This window comes from Protopterus annectens, chromosome 2.part1 (genome assembly GCF_019279795.1).
Source record: "Protopterus annectens isolate FY-2018-M chromosome 2.part1, PAN1.0, whole genome shotgun sequence".
In the NCBI taxonomy this organism is placed as follows: domain Eukaryota; kingdom Metazoa; phylum Chordata; order Ceratodontiformes; family Protopteridae; genus Protopterus; species Protopterus annectens.
In genome coordinates, this window is record NC_056729.1 from 333,303,624 (window position 1) to 333,324,515 (window position 20,892).

A 20,892-nucleotide genomic window follows, 5' to 3' on the forward strand; every position below is an offset into this window, starting at 1 on the left:
AGTGTGTTTTTTTCCTCTCTCTGTCTCTTCTCTAAATCTTTCTGTCTTCCTTTCTATCTCTCACTCTCTCTATCTCTCCCTCTCTCTCTCTCTCTCTCTCTCTCTCTCTGTTTCTGAGCATCTCAGTAGCTCTTTCTTCTGGAATCCTTGACAAGAACAATTTCCATCTTCCTTCTGGTGCCTTTTTCCAACTCATTCTGCTGTTTGTTTTTCAATTCTACTGCTCTAGACAACAAATTCTCTTCCACAAAGGGTAAATGACACTATCTGGAATTCATTAACACCTACACTAACTGTACGCCATTCCGAGTGAACAGACAACACAAGCTTGACTCACACCTTCTTCCTCCTAATTTTAGTTTTCTTACTGATTTTCTTACAACCTTAAATATCCAGGGAAATTCATAAAAGTTATTACAAAGTATAGACTATGTGTAATATAAAAATGTGGTAGAGATGTTCTTGACTACAGACTGTGTACACTTACTGAAGGCATTAATGAATCAGGCCTACAAGGCTTTCCTCAACCCTGCTTTTATACAGCTTTGATTAAGTAAGTAACATTTTTATGGATTTAGTAAGGTAAAGCAAGGCATGAGAAATGGATCTATTAAGGTAGCATTAAGTGACAAGGATTTAACAGTACAGAAGAGGGCTACAGTAATAGTGTGCCAATATAAGAAGTAAGATTATATTCAAGGCTAGATGGCCTAGGGCAGTGTGAAAAGTGAGACTGTCATATCCTGCTGAAGTTCTTAGTATCAGTGAACAAAGCCTATTACAGTAGCGTAAGTATGACAGGTAAACAGGGCACGTTCCGTGTAGTCTGGGTAGATAATAAGGACTTGCAGCTTGAACTGTGGCAAGAGCAGAGTAGTGAACATTAAATGTACAGGAGTTTAATCATCCAATGAAGAGTAACATGGCGATGAAACATATGAAAGGCAGGCATTTAAAGATGGCAGCTCATTAGGAAACCAGTCTAGAGAAGGGCTGAGAAGACTGGATGTCAAGAATTTGGATAAAAGAGGTAGAGATAGACCATTCAACTTTAGTAGGAATTAATACTCCCTGGATGTTTTGCAAAACTTAAGTCTGGGATGAACTGAATAGAAGAAGAGAAGAGAAGAAGCCAAGGAAGTGGGTGCTTGTTAAAATGGACATAGAGACTAGGAGGTATATAGCCAACTCATAGTGAATCCAGTAATGACAAACCACCCTTTCTGAGGAAATGCGGGCAGCCAAGGATATGATGGGGGGGTTTCAAGCCATGGCAATAGTGCAAACAGTTGAAAGAGAGCTCAGGGCAGTGAACCATTTAAATTAGCAAAAGACAGTGAACTACTTTAAATTGTTAAATGATATTGGCAGCTGAAGTGTGTATGATGTCCAGAAAATGAACAAAAAAAAGAAAAAGTGAAGTGAAAAGGAGAGCGACTGTGTAAACTCGAACACTGAAAACAGTGTTGTGGAGCAGAGCTAAGAAAAACAGATGGTAAGGGCAGAGGAAGGAGGAAAACTCAACAGTGATCCTGCTAAATGCACTCTGAGATTTCCCTGGTAATGTGGTTCACTGTTGGAATACAGAGACAAATAACAGGAGGCAGCAGAGAATAAAAAAAATGTTTAACTAGGCATTCAGAGGAAATAACTTGCATGCAAACAGCTGAAAAGAAGGTGAAAGAAAAATGGTAAAACCACAATTAAAATACGAACAAATGACACAGAAACTGAACGTGAGTACTGTTCATGCAGAGACAGCGTGAGGTTTACAGCAGTGACAGAGCAAGCCGAATGGTATGATTGTAAAGCATTTATGAGAAAATAGTTCTGCATATGGACTGCATTTTCTGTTGTTAATATTAAAATAGAAAGAACACATTGATCAAATATTCACTATTTTAGACTGGCAAACCCACTGAGACCTATACTAGTAATCTGTAGACATATTTTCTTAAAGAAAAGCTTCTTTCTATTTTGTGGAGGAAAGAAACAATCTTAATGTTTGGAAATTCAATGTCTTTACAAACAAGAATGAACAGAATTGCTTTCTCTCATCTGTAAGACTCTGCATAGAAATGAAACTCCATTTCAAGTTAATGTAATATACATTACTTTCAGTCTTTTATCCATTTCCATTGTGGGATGGTGGCCTAATGGTTAAGGTGTTTGCCTTACAAACACAAGGTGCAGGGTTTGAGTCTCACAAGGGATAATTGGCTAAGCTTAAAATGGCTCACAAGGGCAGTTAGCTTAGTACTAATCTATGAACCTATGAACCTAAACACCTACCCAGACCCTAGACAGAAACAAGATGATGGCAAAACCTAAAGCTCAACTGGAGGCCAGAGAAAATGGCAAGGAAACAAGGAACCATTCAATTGGTGCAAAAAAGGGAAATGTGGAAATTTCAAGGCAGGGATTTCTTCCAAAGCCCTTCACTGTTTTTCAAAAGAAAATGATTGATTAAACTATGGAGATGAAGCAGCTTTCCAAAAGGAGAAGACTGCATAAAAGAACAATGCACTGAGAACAGAGAATAAGGTATTATGGGCAAGGATGTGATATAATCAAAACATGAGTTGTGTTCTGAATGATATCTGCAAACAATGAAATCAGTAAGTCCGAGACATAAAATAACTATGTTTATTAATATAAATGTGATAATATCAATATTTTTAAATTTTTACTTAAAAATTAAAGTTTATATTTAGCTGAATGGGGGACCTACTTAACATGCTCTCTGATATAAGTTCCTATTTTCAAATGGAAAATTCTGTTATATTGCTTTTAATAATGATATCGTGACAGTGTGAAAAAAAGTGGAGGGAAGTAAATGAATTATGAATGCAAAAGGAAAAAATATATTATGTGATGGAAATCAATAGGCAATATTGTATACAGTTTGGATCCCTATTATATCTTTGAAGACGCAAACCTTCAAATGCGTCTTTCTTGAGCTTAAAAGAATGAAAATTTAAAACAGCAAAATGGCATATAAGCGATTTCTTTCCCTGTGAAAGAACTTGTTTGGCCCAATTAAAAAAAAAACTACAAACAAAAAAAATAGGAGGCCCCCTCCACCCCCCACATCACTCCTAACTAAATATATCAACTCCAAGATCGCACTATAGTGGGGAAAAGGACCAAGTAACAGAGGCGGCAAAGCGATTTCTTTCCCAGGGAAAGAAGTCGCTTCTATGCCCTTTTGTTGATTTAAATTTTCGTGCTTTTAAGTTTGATAAAGACACATTCAAAAGTTTGCGTCTTCAAAGATATTATAGGGAACCTACAGTTTGATCTTGTAATACATGCACTATGTGTAGAAATGCATAGGAAATTAATGGGACAAGTATGCTGACTGTAAATAAACTAGATAGCAAGATTCACAAAAATAATGTACTGGAAACACTGCCTGAGGAAAGATTATTACATGCAAGAGGTTGTTTGGTATAATAAAAATGTAAACCATGCACAAAGGAAAATGTTTTCAAACAATTGAGAACAGTCAGTAACCACTGCTGGAAAAAAATAACTACTTAATTTCATTTGGTTGTCACATTTGTTATCAGGCTTCAGAGTGAAGGTGAAGCTCTAGACTGGTCTGTCTCAGGTGCTGTTAGAATGAAATTTGTCTTCCTTGAGAAGTTGTGTGGGGTTGCAAGATGGTGGAGTCACTCTGTCTAGATAGTAAAATCTGACCTTTTAAAAGCAGCTACAGTGTTTGAAATATTTAATGTAAGGTGAAAGGAGATGTGTAACCATGTTCATGGCACAACAGATATACACCTGCCTTTAATGCTGAAAGACCAGTAGGTTGTGGGTTCTATTCCCACTATAGCTGACTGGTTTGCTGACACTGCAGTGCAGTATTAGAGAGTGCTGTTCTCCTGAGTCATCCATCCTTCAGATGAGAAGATATCTACAGTTCCTATCTGCTTGAATTGGAGGTAGCTCAGACTGATGTAAAAGATCCCATGTTGGTACCTGTCAAATAGACTAGGGAGGATGTCCCCCAATGCCCTGGCCACATTTCCCCTAGTAATATAGATGCCACCTTAGGTCTCCCCTGAAAAAATATAGCATACTGGGACTAATCTGGTCAACAAAGGATAAATAAGCAAAACTAAATTTAAAAAAACAACAATTGTGTGCTGGTTGCTGGATGAGCAATCTGTGTAAATGAATATTAAAGCATGTAAATAGACTGGCTATCTAGCAACAGAGGGACAACTTCAGAAGTAAACTGCTGCAGGCAGGTGAGATAAACAGATCAGTGGCTTATAATAGCTGTTTTGCAGTGCAAAGGAGAAACTTATAATTTTAGTGATCAGCACTGGAAGAAGGTTTACACTGCTATTTCTGAAGGTTTACACTGCTATTTCTGAAGGTTTACACTACTATTTCTGCAGAACATAATTTCTGCAAAAATATCTATACAGTTAGTATGCGGTTTATTTCCTGGATAGGGAAGGAATTATAATAAGAGATCAAGTTCATTTGAGACAATATGCTATAAAAATATACAAGGGGGAGCAAAAAGCGATTTTTACTTTTTTTTTTTTGTTTCTTTAACAGGGTAGAATACTGATCAAACAATAACCAATTACAGGCTCAACCAGGAGATAGAAACAGAAGAACCAGTTTGCAACAGAAAGATAATTTGACTTACTGGTTTGGAATATAAATGGTCTTGTAGATATAAAAAAAAAAAAAAGGAAAAGGTACTGACCTATGGGCTCATAACTACTTACTAGGCTATTGATCTATGAAGATCATAAGAAGCCTAGCCTTATAATCTCATGGAAGTGTTTAGCCCGTAAATTTTGCATACAAAAAATTGGGACATTTACTGGTTATCCCTGTCCACGAGGGTCATGGGTGTTAAACCAGGAGTGAATTTGCAGTTTCCCATCCATTCATCCAAATGACATTTAAACAGAGTAAGAGAAGTACTTTGCTTTATGTGTTATGGAAGATGGTTCCATACAAGAGGTATTCCCTGTCATACATACCTACCTACCAGGTTGTTCTATTGAGTGGGTGCTCATGCTACCATTGATTTGCAAACATGTAATAGATTTAACAGGATAGAGTCTGTTGAGGCACTAAATGTGAGGCAGAGAATGACTTTTAGTAGCATGTATGATGACAAACAGAGGAACTAAAGCTTTGAGATGATCTGCATAGCTTTTATGATTTAGGTTTTGGATGTTTTTAGTGAGAAAGCGTTGTGGTGATTCCAGATGTGACAAGGGTTTGGATATGTACATACTGAGAGAAGCATTATATTGAAAGATGGGCCTGGTAAGAGGTGAGTACAGTGGATGATTACAATCCTGGACCTTGACACCATATCTTTATATATAAAACTGCGCAATTGAGCTAGACTTCCTTACAACAATTAACAAATGGTGATCAAAGGACAGTTAATTGTTAAAATAGATTTTGATAACCCTCACTATGGGAACAACTTTTAGGTGTAGGTTGTCAATTCAAAGCATTACAAGGAAATTCATGCTTGCCAGTGTTTTATCTGTAGATAAAGGATATCTGCAACTGGCCATCTTGGATCCCCCACTTTTCATCATCTTTATGTGGTTTGAGTATGGTGAGCTAACCCACATTCAATACATACACAACTGTTCTAATTTATGTGCCAGAAAGTTTATACCCTCAGTAGGGGATAAGATGAAAGCGCATTTCCCTCTGCTAGAATGATGGTTGAAAGGATTAGTGCCCTGGCTTAACTGTTCAAACTCAAATAGTAAGAGGAGAAGTGTTTTAGATAGATGGAAAGACCTTCCCAGAGTTTAGTGTGAGAATAGGAAAGCTATGCTTGGTTGCAATACAATTTAGCAATAGGGGGCTTAGAGGATGAGACATGATTGGGATCCCTGGGTTTTATATTTACAATACAAATACTGATATAAAATAAATGAGTGAGAAAATATACATGTAATTTAAATGAATGACTATACAATCAGTCGTGTATGAATAAGATGTTCAGATTATTGAAATTTAATTTAAAATTGTTATAATGTTCCAGAGAATCCTTAAGATAGATTTTGCTGAAGTTTTGAAGCATAACCTTTTAAATGGATTCAAACAAAGCTGTGGCCCTTCTTGTATAGAGAAATGAAGTAAGATGGTTGTGTTATACAAATGACACTATTGTAGCACTGAGTAGAAAGGATGACCAAGCAAACTGCATTATGAAAGTTCCTGTATGGGATCTAGATACAGTACAGCATGCTGAAATTATAATGATCTGTTGAGCTTTTTATGTTCTAACCCATCATTCTTTACTTATCTTCAGTGTGAACCTGAGGAAGACACAACAATATTCTCTTGTCACTTTTCATAATTCTAAAATGCACATATGGCTAGAGGACTTACCACGCTGATTCAAAAATAAATAAACACTCTGTATTCTTCTCCATTCACTGATGAGAAAATACAAACTAAATCATTTGCACCTTTTCTAATGGTTGTGATGCAACTATGTTGTTGTTTAATGGCTCTCATGTTATCTCCAGTTATGAACTGATAATGGCTATTAATTCAGAACTTTAAAAACAAATTAAGGTAAGAAAGCTAAAAAATGAAGGCACATAATCAGAAAGCCACATTAGTAGAGTGCTGATGGGTTTTGCTGAGTAATTAAAATGTGTCGTGCAATTAAAGCGTCTTTCCTGATTTTTTTGAAACATTATATCACATTTGTGTTCTGAAATGTCTGGGGTGAACACAAATATAAACATTTATTAAGACTTTCCTGTGGATAACTAGTTTCTATTTATATCACAGAGAAGTGGATAGATACGTAAAAAATCCAGAAAATCCATCAGATCAGAAAATCAAGCAGCACCCCTTACCTGGACAATAAGTTTAGTTAAAGGGTCAGTGATGACTTTAAGAATATCAGGCGCATCTTCTCCACTCTGGATGTCAAACGCTGCCACTACTGCCTGTGTAAGATGGTATAGGTAGCCAGATGCAGCTTCAATGGGCAGTAACACTAGGACCGACAGCCAGTTAAAGAAGTCATGAACGGTGGCCCCAGCAAACGCTCTGCGAAATGAAAATGAATGACTGAGCTTGGAAGAGGTTTTTGAAAAAAACGTACTCTCACAATGAAGCTGCAACTTATAATGTACAGTTTAAATATTTTCAGCATCTTAACACTGGACTCTCAAAAGTGAAATTGTTCTTGTTTGCAGGGCTCATCTGCATTTACACCGTGTGCTCCTTGTTTCAGGACATGCTGAATTCTGAATCTTTCAGTCATATTTTTCATTGTATTTTTTTTTTTTTTTGCTAAGCATTCTACTATGCAATGAGCTATACCCCAACTTGTACACCAAAGTGCACTACTTTCCAGAATGTAGTCCTAGCACCGCCACATACTCATCTGAGATGACACATGCCTCAGGACAGCATAGCATTTTAGTAGTGCTAGTTCTACTAAATAACTAATTAAAACTACAAATCAGGGAGCTGATGCAAGCGATCCTGCCTGAGCAATCACAGTTCTGACTGGTCAATCAGAACCCTAACAATAAAGCTGAACAGTACACAATGTGATATATAGAAATGCCCAGCTACACTACAGGATATTGATGTAGCACTGACACGCCATCACGACACTACTTAACATATATATTAATGCATAACTCAAGATACTGAATCCTTAGCTGGTACAGTGGCAGTCAAACTGTAAACATTCAGGTAAAAGAGAATGTTAAGGAAGAAGCCTGTATAATCAATCATGTGACTACAATGGTGTTATTAATATGGACTGGTTTTGTGTAAAATGTATGGCACTATGACACAAAAGTGGAATAGTAGAAACAGGACTGACTCTTGTCACACTGTACTATTTATTTTACTTCCTGGTAACTTTGCTGAGACACACATATTCAGGTTTACTGGCTGAGCTGAGTTACATTAATGTTAGAAAACACAATGGACGATAGAAACTTTAACAGGAAAATACAAAACACATGTTTTTGGAATGGAGGTAAGCCCCACACACCCAATATATAACTATATATCTAAATATGCTAACCCTGAAATCTGACAACCTTGGGAAACTAGAACATAAGGGGAAACATCTTTACTTCCAAATGTTTCACAATCTCAACCAGATCACATACTACTCTTCAATGAAATCTACACGTCAAATAAATGTGATGACTAATCCCATTTAATTACAGCCATGGACAAATGTGCATCCCATAATGTACCTATTACAGATCAGGTATTCACAGCTCCATCCCAAGCAATGTAGACTAGCTGAAATTTGTCAAGACTCTGTGGGAGAAATGAGCCACAGGCACCTGAAAACTACCTACAGAATGGTACTGTTTCTTTCTGAAAACAATAGGAGTATGGAAAATGTATATATATATATATATATATATATATATATATATATATATATATATATATATATATATTTCTTGATGATACTAAGGCATTCACATTTTTAGAAGGTGGTGAGCAAGCCTGGAGAGAGATTTTTTTTCTTTCAGCAGGAAGGATGCAGCTAGAGTTTAATCTGGATAGGTAGACAGTGATGCACTTGGAGTACTGTTAGCCAATAAAGAATTTATTTCAGATGGGAAAATATGTTAATATGAAAGGAAAAAGTGTATGGGGTACATTGTTTCCTCATGAGCAACTGAAAGTGTGACAGCAGGTGTATTATGAGTAGTAAATCCTAGAGACAATAATGTTATTTTCCCCTTATTAATGATGGTGGTTAATGTCACTTGGTATACCGTGTTCTGGTCTGAAGGTCATTCAGGATCAGAGATTTTGCATCTTTGAAGAAAATACAATGGAATGTTATCAAAGTGGTTAAGGACATAGAAAGGAGGGCCTGTAAGGATTGGTTTAACTCGTAGTCTTTAAGAGATAGGGTCGGTATGTTATGTGTCTTATCTTGAAAGGTTACTTTGAGGAAATGTACCTAAACAGGACATGTGAGGGTAAATGAGTTATTAATTTTGATTATGAAGTTTACTATCAATGTGATAAAGTATCCTTAATGCAGATGGAGGCAGATTCTTGGAAATGTTTGCTGGAATGTGTGGCGGATGTATATTTTATTGTGACTTTTATGGCGTTATGAGACAAGCTGAAGAGGTATGAGAATGAAGACATTATGCATAAACAGGATGGTAATTCCCTCCTTTCAAATAGGATAGGCAGTGTCTCCCTCTGTCCACAGTTTAATGTAACATAATACAGTTATGGTATTACAACAACATCTGAAGTACTCTGGTTGTTGTTGTTGTTGTTTGTCTTTTCGCATTTCCCAGTTAGGGGTCGCCACAGCGGAACTCCGGTCCGCTAATAATTGGCACTAGATTTTCACGAACGCCGAGGTGCCAACTTGACGTCCAACCTTCAACAAAGGCACGCCCTTAAGCATGTCTTTTGAAAGCCACCCAACCGTGGGGAGGACATCCAGACTCCACACAGAAGGCACTCCCTACATTCCAGCCGAGAATTAAACGGGAGAACCTCTTGCTGTGAGGCAACAATGCTACCGCTGCACCACCGCGGCAGTATCTGAAGTACTCTGGTAGTGAGACTAAAACATGCAACAGATTTCACTGGGTTTAAATTATAGTTTGCATTATAGAAGGAAGAACTGCTAATCTTATAAACCCTGAGAACATTGCTGTTTATGTGAAATCCTTCAGAGAAACCCTTTATAATCTTGCAGAGATAGCTGTACCTACTTGGATTAAATGCAGGATCAGCTCAAAAAACAAGGCACCCTAGTGGAATCCCAACATAAATAGGCTGTACAACTAAAGGAAGAAATTAATGGCAAAAATTAGGAGATGCATTGCCCAGCAAGTTGCAAACTCCCTCATCAACCTAAACATGCAACTTAGGAGGCTAATTAAGTTTACCGAATTTGAGGTAAAGTTAGCCTCCCAGGCCAAAGGCTAACACAAAGCTTTCTTCAGCTATAACTGCAACCACAAAGGCAGCACACAGCAATGTACCGACTTAGTTGTAAATGGTACTACACGTATGGAGCTAGAAGATATAGAAAACCTCCTGGCCAAAAAATTTAGCTCCAGTTTTGTCCCTTCTCCCCACCAGATGCTCTTCTGGAAACACCTACATCCATAACTCCCATAACTAGGACTAGAGAGCAGGCACTCAAGGCTCTCTCCAAGGCCAAGACCACTGCAGCAATGAGTCTCGATAATATCCTAGGATGCCTTCTTAACAGCATGGAACATGAATTACTGGGCCCACTAGAATCACTATTTAACTACAATCTCCAACCAGGCTTTATTCCAAATGAATGGAGGACTGCAACAATTATTACCCTGCACAAGAGCAAGCCATCCACATACTAGGGGAATTATTGACCTATAAGCATTACTAGCCTGATATGCAAAGCTATGGAAAGAATAATCATGAATATCCTAAATTATGACATAAGTATCCTACAAATATTGGACCCAAATCAGTTCAGGTTTGTCAAGTGCAGGTCTTCCCTACTCAACTTGGTGGACTTCTTTGATAAGGTCACCAAAGCAATGTATAAGGGCAAAATGATGCATACTGCCTACCTCAACTTGGCCAAGGCTTTTACCCTACAGTGTACTGACCTGTTCCTATAAAGAAAATGTCCATAAAGTGACAATTTTATGTGAATCCAGCTGTTGTAGATCTTTTGATCACAGGTCCTGAAGATTTTCTGTTCATGTACTAATACCATAACCAATACATTATGTGTCACTAGTTTACATACATGAGCAGTCATATAGTAAAATGCTCTAACAGAATGGCAGTTCACTTACCGTCTGAATTCATTCCTGTCTCCAGCTTGCATCAGAGCTACAATAGTGTTGGTAACAGATGTGCCAATATTGCTCCCCATTATGATAGGGATAGCATTTCGTACACTAAGTACTGAGAAATAAAAACAGTCAAGATAAGTTCTTAATGACCTGAAAGAGTAGACAATAATCAGCATAATAAAACTCTTTATTTTGAACATAGAACATTTTATATAACTTATAAACCACAAAAATTGCAATCTGATATATGGACTCCTCTGCAGTAGGTAAACTGCTGTGGTTTTCGTTCCTGCATCCTCTTGCTTTGTTATGTTTTCTTATCCATTTCCATGTTTGGAGGGCATTGATGCCTCTTGCAGGCACACATCATGGTGCTTTCTTATACTTAGCTCATTTGCTGTCAGTTGTTTTTGTCATTTACATGGTTCAGATTTTGACCCTGACTTCTGCATGGAGAAGTTATCATGACTAATGCCTATGAAACATAAGTCATCAGACTGTTCATCTGGCTGCCACATCACCATCCATTACTTGCACTAACATTGCCACTACTGCATGGTAATGCAGAATGATATCAGACACTGCTGTAAGTGCTTATTACCATTGTTATCTGCATAAACCAACGACAAAAATACCAAATAAAGACAGAGACCCCCTCTACAAAACTGACATACAGGGTTACCAAACAGACTTCTTGCCTGTAGTCCTCCTCTTCTTAAAGAACCCTTGCATTAACCACTGCCTATGATCTTCTGTAAGGAGGACTGGAGGGTATCTTCCTCATATCCCCTGCTATTTAGCCTTACTATAAAGCCTCATGACTTCTCTCCTAATATATAGGGCTAATTTAAAATTCAGTAAACAGGCGAGGACTGCAGTACATATAAGTCCATCTGTTAATCCACATAATTAATAATAAATGTGTTATCATTATTATAATTATTCAGCCTAAAACTTATCCATTGTGTTGCAGCGTTTAACCTTATTTGGTAACCTCTTCCTGTGTTTAACTACCATGTCACAATGATAAGTAGTTGTCATTTTTTTTCTTTCATATGTTAATAGTCATTTAAGTCCACATAACTTAGAGACTTGTAGACCTAGGCACTCTAAAAGAAATAGATCTTTGTTAGCCATGACCACCATAATTATATCCCCTGTTGATCTCCTATAGGGCACTGGTACAGATTTAACGTTTGGTTTATCAAAATAAGACATACTACCAAAGGAATCATTCCTAATAACAAATTTATGCCAAACCTATTCTGATGCTTTAGACTTGATGTACATGAATGGACAACCCATACTCTAACCATACAAAGTTAACAAAGAGAGGGACAAGCACCTCTTTCTTTTTAGATTTAATTAATTTGTTAATTCATCCCAGTTTCTTAGAGACCAGGTTTCACAGTCTGAATGCCTAATTGGTTAAAGATCAATTTGCTGTCAACCCATATGCCCAGATCTTTAAAGACAATTTTTTTTCTATGAATTTTTCATTTATGGTATACAAACTCCCATCTTTAGAACCTCAAAAGACCATAATATTAATCATTTTCATGTTCCTTCTGACAGATTTAGGTCTGGGTTTGAAGTTTATTTAAAGTGTCCTCTGGTAAGTTACCATCATTTATTTTGGCATCAGTTTTACCCGTCTTCAGACCATCTGCATTGGCATTGCAAAAGATACTCTGATTAAAAATGATATCACTAAGGTATAACGTAAACAAGTAATGACCAAGAAGAGATACCTGTCATGTACCCTTAGACAGAAAATAAAATTTACATCTGTGACAATCGGTGTTGGCTGCCCAAGTTTTACAAAGCTAACCATATAGACATATTAGCAACTGATCTTCTAAATCTAAATTCCTCAGTTTTACCATAAATAAATCATGTTGAACGCCAGAATAAAATCTATATAAAACATATCCAATTGAAGAATGTGTTCTGTATTACCAATAATATTGTTGTAAAAAGCAGTTATCAGCTAGGTGTAACAAATATATGCTGGCATTTGTTCACTCATAATTATTCAGGACAAGGGTGAAGGATGAAGTTAAAACTGAACATGTACTATATAATGTGTTATAAATGCATAGAAAATATTTTTTCATTCATGCTTATTTGTTAAGTAGGCATGTTCATCTTCTCAGATGATGCTTTTAGTTAAATGTAGGGAAGAAAATACTCTGTATAATATCCAGTACACAGAGTGAATAAAAAGTAGGTCAAACAAGGTTGCAGAAATATAGCTGAACAGTTTTTTTATAGTGGCTTACTCAAGATCATTATTCAGTTTGACATTAGAAAAGATTGCTTGGATGCTGATGTGGGAAGAAGGTATACACAATGTAACAGGGACAGTTCAGAAAGCACTAAACGAAGATATGGCAGACATGCAGTGTAGAAAGTTGTTAAGCAGAATAAGAGATAAAACAAACATATGGGGATGCTTAAACTGCTACCATTTTCACCTGTGTTTTTCATATATGTATACTGTACATACACACACACACACACACACACACACACACACACACACACACACACACACACAAAACGCCGACAATGAGAACACCAACAGTGGAAGATCAACAAAGGAGATGATCGAAAGTTGAGAATCCCGACGCTGAGAATATCGACATGTTAAGGTAAGTGTGCGATAGGGACGGAAGTTAGGGTCAGGGTGTGGATAAGGTAAGTGTGTGATAGTGACGGACTTTAGGTTTAGGGGCAGGTTAAGTGAGTTAGGGTTAGGGTGCGGGTAAGGTAAGTGTGCGATAGTGACGGACTTGAGGGTTAGGGGCGGATTAAGTGAGTAAGGGTTAGGGTGCGGGTAAGGTAAGTGTGCGATAGTGACGGACCTTAGGGTTAGGGTTTGGTATAAGGTTAGTGCATAGATAGTTGTGTATGTAAGATTTACTGTAGGTTTGTAAGGTTTTTGGTGTGCTTGTGTTGTGTGTGTGTTTTTCAGGAAAGGTATTTGTTTTGCTGATTGTCGGGATTGTGGTTTGTTGGGCATGTGAAATTTCGTGTTTTTGAACTTTCAGTTTCTTTAGGTTTTGTCGTGTCCATTATTTCGTTGTCGGTGTTTTGGCATGTCGGTGTTATCAGGTAGACCCATATATACATATATATATATATATATATACACATGCACACACACACACACACACATATATATATATATATATATATATATATATATATATAGATAGATAGATAGATAGATATGGGTTCAGTGTGTTTTGCTGTATGTTCATTACATCTAAAGTTTCCTTAACAGGATTGTTTTGCAAACTGCCAGTTCATCACAGGATGCTGGCATTGGTTTTGCAGGATCACTACACAGTGGAGAATGGGATTTTGCCCTTTACCTACTATTTTGCAGTCTTAGAGTAGATATATATAAAGAGAAGGGGGTGTGGGGGTGCAGGAAGGCATGCATAAAATGTTTCTTTTTTATTTTTCAATTAATTGAGCTTCAGCCATTTGTGCTCAATGTAGTGTATACTGATTGAGTTAGTGATGTAGTAAAATATCATAATATAATATAGGGTCTATATTATCCAATCGACTGCTTAGCTTGTTGAACACCTAAACCTTAACAGCTAAGGGTCGAAAACTTACAATCTCGTACGGGCAGGTAAGCAAATTCTTTCATCGGGAAAGAATTCACTTGGCCATGCCACACTAACTTAAACTTCCAAGCCATAAAAAAGTGGGGGGCTTCACCCCCACACCCCCTGATATAGCAGGCTGTGCCGCCCACACCCCCCCAACTAAATATACCAACTCTGAGATCACTCTACATTGGGATAAGGGCAAATTCCCGATACTGGCCAAGCTAATTATTTGCAAATGAAAGAATTTACCTGGCCATTCGAGATTGTAAGTTTTCGACCCTTAGCTGTCAACGTTTAGGCATTCGATAAGCTAAGCGGTTAATTAGATAATATAGACCCATTTTTTTTATATATATATATATATAAATATTTATATGTATGTCTCTATCCGTATATATATATATATATATATATATATATATATATATATATATATATAAATATTTATATGTATGTATCTATCTGTATATATATATATATATATATATATATATATATATATATATATATATATTGATAAATATTTATATGTATGTATCTATCTGTGTATATATATATATATATATATATATATATATATATATATATATATGGGTCTATCTTAGTACATCGACAATTCACAATACCGAAAACGGATTCACCGACACCATAATATCGAAAGTCTCGTTACCGACGCCAGAAGATCGACAAGGCAGAAGACCGACGGAGGAAGACACCGACGCTGAGAAGCTGCGCTGGGGAAAGGATATGTAAGTATGCGGTAGTGACGGACGATAGGGTGCGAGTAAGGTAAGTGTGCGATGCTGGTGTTTAGTAGGGGTAGGGGTGGGATAAGTGAGTTAGGGTTAGGGCGCGGGTTAGGTGAGTGTGCGAGTAAGGTAAGTGTGCGATGTTGGTGTTTTGTAGGGGTAGGGGTGGGATAAGTGAGTTAGGGTTAGGGCGCGGGTTAGGTGAGTGTGCGAGTAAGGTAAGTGTGCGATGTTGGTGTTTTGTAGGGGTAGGGGTGGGATAAGTGAGTTAGGGTTAGGGCGCGGGTTGGGTGAGTGTGCGATAGTGACGGACCTTAGGGTAAGGGTTTGGGTTAGGGTTGTAGATAGTTGTGTATGTATGGGTTAGTGTTTGTTTGTAAGGATTTTGGTGTGCTTGTGTTGTGTGTGTGGGTGTTGGATAGGGGATGTGTTTTGTTTGTTGGTATGATGTGTCGGGTGTATGCGATGTCGTGTTTGTGAACTGTCGATCTTCTGGCGTCGGTTAAATGACTTTCGATGTTTTGGTGTCGGTTAATTCGGTATTTTGAAATGTCGATGTACTAAGATAGACCCATATATATATATATATATATATATATAAATATTTATATGTATGTATCTATCTGTATATATATATATATATATATATATATATATATATATATATATATATCGATAAATATTTATATGTATGTATCTATCTGTGTATATATATATATATATATATATATATATATATATATAAATATTTATATGTATGTATCTATCTGTGTATATATATATATATATATATATATATATATATATATATATATCTATATCTCTATGTATGTATCTATCTGTATATATATATGTATATATATATATATATATATATATATATATATATATCTATATGTATGTATCTATCTGTGTATATATATATATATATATATATATATATATATATATATGTGTATGTATCTATCTGTATATATATATATATATATATATATATATATATATATATATTTATATGTATGTATCTATCTGTATATATATATATATATATATATGTATGTATCTATCTGTATATATATATATATATATATATATATATATATATTTATATGTATGTATCTATCTGTATATATATATATATATATATATATATATATATATATATATATATATATATATATATATATATATATATATATCTGTATATACAGATATCTATATTTCTATGTACTCACATGTATGTGTCTAAGGTGTGAAGTTATCAGACAAGACTATAGGTCAGGCAGGATGAGAATAAAAGGTAAGATTAAGTAAATTGAATAGTGACTGTGTGGGAATGATGTGTTGTAATGAAGAGTGATATTACCATAAGGGACATAAAGTTTTTTGGGGGTTCAGGGAGGATAAGTGGGAAAGAAGTTGCAGTGTTGATGAGGAGAAACAGGGATAATGGTAAGGGGGAAGTGAACAGTTTAATTAGGAGGGCAAAAGCAAGGGGCAGGGGTGTGATGAAATGCAGAGATGTAATCTGTGTGAAACAGAGAACAGTACAGCGCAGGTGTTGATGAAGAGTGTAGGTAGTTGGTATGCCAAAGGGGAAAAGACATATGTATGATTAAAGTTAGGAACAGTGGAACTGTAATGGTAGCTAGGCTAGTGTAATACATCACAATGTACCACAGACAGAGAGCAGTAAGTTCTGACTAGATAGATACTCGCTTGTACGATAATGTCCAACAAGCTACCTTAGTGAGCTTAGACAAAGCTTTAACATGCAGAATCTGTTCATTTTCAGGTATATACAAAGCATTCCAGTACTTGTAAATATCAACAGTTCTACCAAATTGTATTAATGCTTGATTAATTCTCCTTACAACTACCACCTGTGTTTCCCTCTAGTAAGATTTCAAAACAAAATCTGTACATTTGGGAAAAGATACAACTTCCTGTATGGGTGCTAGGTTTATGAAATTGCTGGTGAGGCTGTCGATGAAAGGATAAGGTCAAGACAAAATAAATCTATTTTAGATAGCGCTGGGAATTGCAACAATAAATGGATAAGTTTATGTTAATACATTGATTAAACTGTTTCTGAACAGTATGGGGCTAAAACTGCTGCACGGAATGAAAAGTGGCAGACCTAAAATGCACAATCATCTTGAAAACTGCAATTCATCCTCTGTTGGCAATTCCACCTATCTTTTTCTGCGACATCTCAGAGTCCTTTTAATCTAGTACTCAGATTGTGTCACAGCAAACCTCCCCCAACATCAGAAATGCCTTTGAGTTTCCCTTGGATATCAGAAAGGTATTTGGGGCTTCCTAATGTATGTTTCCTGGTACAGAAGTACACCAGCCCCAAACATAAAATACACATGCAATCTTGAAATATTAAAGATTTGGATTTGTACATTGTTGCTTTACAGCTGATTTGTAAAAATTTGCATATTCGTTGACTATATATTGATGATATACTTCAACATTTAGCCTAAGTTTATAGTACATAATTAATATTTGAAATGCATAATAATTTTAGACTCACTTGAGCTTCCCCTGAAAGATGCCTGAATGTTCCCTCATTTCCATGAGGGCTGGCTTCACCACTGAAAGATGAATGATCTAGAAACATGTTGCTACTTCACATATGCATACCCGTTAAATTAATCCTGCCTGTACAAACATAATCAAAAAGAAATATGTCTCATTTCTAAAAGGCAAGCATATTTTGTAATCCTTTTGTACTTACAGCTAGAAGAGACCATGCTGACTATAATGGATGTTGACGTGCTGGAGCTCTGTACCATGACTGTCACCAGGATTCCGATCACTAGCCCAGCCACAGGATTAGCTAAGACAGCATTGTCCTTAAAAATGTCACCAGCTGCTTTGCCTTTAAAAATATGAAATGAAAAATAAATTTAGTGTTAAGGCACAAGATTTTTTTACACTGGGCAAACATGAATACAGGAACAGAAGAGTGGGAGTTTATACATGTGGTCTACTATTTCAGAGCCATAGTTTGAGCTGCTTACTTGTGCCACATCTAACCTGTGGTTTGAAACTTTCTGTATTCCACAAAACTTCATGACAGCTGTGAGGAGAAATGTTTTTACCTTCAATGCTATCATTCCTACTTAAGAAGGCAATATAATATATCTCCATAGGATCATAGGATCGTAGAAAGTTACTAGGCTCATGGCTCCAGGGCCCTTACAAGTGTAGCCAAGTTCAGCCCATGTCCCCAAGGGTGTCTGGTTCAAGCAGACACTAAAATCAGCATCTATTGCTCCTGTCCAAGTAAAATTTACCCTATAAATTACAATAATGTCATTTGTAGCACTGTACTAATAACCCTATTTTTGAATTACATAATGCCGTGTTTTGTAAACCAGAGACCAAGCAGAATTCAAGTTATTTGAATGCTATTGTATGCCTCTTTTAATATTTCAGAGCCCTGTTTAACCCTTCCCTGTAGATGGGTATGCCCACTCCTCCTTGCCAGCACCTCCATCACCTGAGTCACTAACAGAACTTGGGTCATCTAAGCCATAGTTAGGGCTTTAACCCTCTGTGCCACAGCACTGTCAAAAGCCACTGCTTTTAATGACAGCTTGTACAGCTTGTGACTTGCCACTAAGTTCTTTTTTTAAAAAAGTTGCACGTACCAATTGCTGTCCCCTACAAGTTGTTGCCTGGGGCTACTGCCTTACCCACTCCTCCTTCGTTATAGCTCTTACACTTATTGTAGTACTTAAGGTGTTAGATATAAATAGGAATGTCTGGATTTTAATCAATTCATTCATTCATTTATCCATCCAGCTGTTCTATTAATTATCAAAGTGTGTCTGATCTGATCACAGCAATAAATGGGCACAAGGTAGGGACCAGACTCAGACAGTATTAAATTCCTTGGTGGGGCAAGCACACATGGATACACACACATGAATGCGCGCGTGCGCGCACACACACACACACACACACACACACACACACACACACACACACACACACACACACACACACACACACACTCATATATATACATGCACATGAACACCTGTGTACATATGCACACACCCAAACACAAACAGTAGTCCTTTCAGCATAGTATGTGTATCTCTCTTTAACAGATATGGGGTGCACACACTTGGGATGTGATTAACCCATAGGGGTTGCTCAACAATCAGTATTCCAGGATCACTGACTTACATGTAAGGCCCAGCATTCATATTGTTGACTTCTGCAAACTCTGTTATTGCAGAAATAGTCACATATAACAGATGTTCCATTGGCACTGAGGCAGGGTGTCCATCTGTACATCTGGTGACGTGAAGTTGGGAATAGATTCAGATTGCTGTTAGGCCTGGATAGGAGAAAGGATGAAGCTGTTGACCACCAACTGTCCTTTCTAGGAGAGGGATTCAGGAAGGACTGCTGCCTGAGAAACCCGAGGCCTTGCAGATTACAAGTTCAGTGGAGGGATGAAGGACATATTGACATCATTGCACATCACTCCTCCAGAAAAGGGGTTGTGACTGACCACTCCTGAAGGATAATGGCTTCCATCTCCTGATCCATAACTCCCCATAGGGTCCTCATTCCCGACTCTAGGAGTATCACAGCAAGGCCATCTCCCTGAGAAGTGTGTGTGTGGGGGAGGGGCTGCCCAAGTGTAGGGATAAACCTGAAATTGCCTAGTAAGAAGCTATTGAGGTTCTCATTAAGAGCAGACAGGGTGAGTGGGTAGCATAGCCAGAGGAACAATAGCAGGGCTGTGAGGAGAGAGGTTAAATGAAAAAGAAATGGCCACAGGTAATGATGTATTGCTTTAACTTCATGTACCTGCAAGTCCTAAGCAGCACGTCCTTGTTAAAACTATAGGCTTTATTTGTGTATGACAGCTGCAGTCATGATGGGAAGGCTTAGGTACTGTAATTCTTGCTACAACTTTTCTCATCTTTCTATGGAGCATGATATCTGTCACTCAGGCAGCCCCTTTTCCAGTATAAAATTCATGGAGTCTGTGTAAATGTGAAAAGCAAAATCAGCTTAACACAATGGTCTGTTATCACTGATTACTTTGTATGTGTTGTACCTAAATCCAGTCGTTTGACTGCTTGGCCACCAGCATCAGCTACATTGTATACTTTTTTCTGTTTTGATTTTACTTACTAGCACTAAGCTACAGTGGATATAAAAAGTGTACACACCCCCGTTAAAATGCCAGGTTTTTGTGATAAAAACATGAGACCACAATAAATCATTTCAAAACTTTTCCCACCTTTAATGTGACCTATAATCTGTACAATTCAATTGAAAAATAAGCAAATCTGTTAGGGGGAAAATATAAAAAAATAAAAAACGTACAGTAAGCTGGTTGTATAAGTGTGCACATCCTTAAACTAATACTTTTTTGAAGCACCTTTTGATTTAATTACAACATTCAGTCTTGTTGGGTACACACCTGCCATCAATTAAAAAGACTCTGATTAACCCCCAAATAAAGTTTAGTTGTCCTAGTAGGAATTTCCTGACATTTACTCAGTTGCCTGCTACAGCAAAAGCCATGATTTGCAGTGAGCTTACAAAGCATCAAAGGGATCACATTGTTGAAAGGTAACAGTCAGGAGAAGGGTACAAAAATAAATTCCACAGCATTGGATATACCATGGAACA

General features: G+C 37.0%; 1 protein-coding gene across 2 annotated transcripts in view; it reads right to left on the minus strand.

The window, feature by feature from the left end:
• The window catches only part of SLC34A2 (solute carrier family 34 member 2), a 477,602-nt gene that overhangs the window by 185,320 nt on the left and 271,390 nt on the right, over positions 1–20,892 (minus strand). For both annotated transcript variants that reach the window (XM_044062162.1, XM_044062161.1), the window contains 3 exons: positions 17,963–18,106; positions 10,839–10,950; positions 6,879–7,074 (listed from right to left, as the gene is read on the minus strand). In XM_044062162.1, coding sequence (XP_043918097.1) covers positions 6,879–7,074; positions 10,839–10,950; positions 17,963–18,106 — 452 coding nt within the window. The remainder of the gene's footprint in view (positions 1–6,878; positions 7,075–10,838; positions 10,951–17,962; positions 18,107–20,892) is intronic.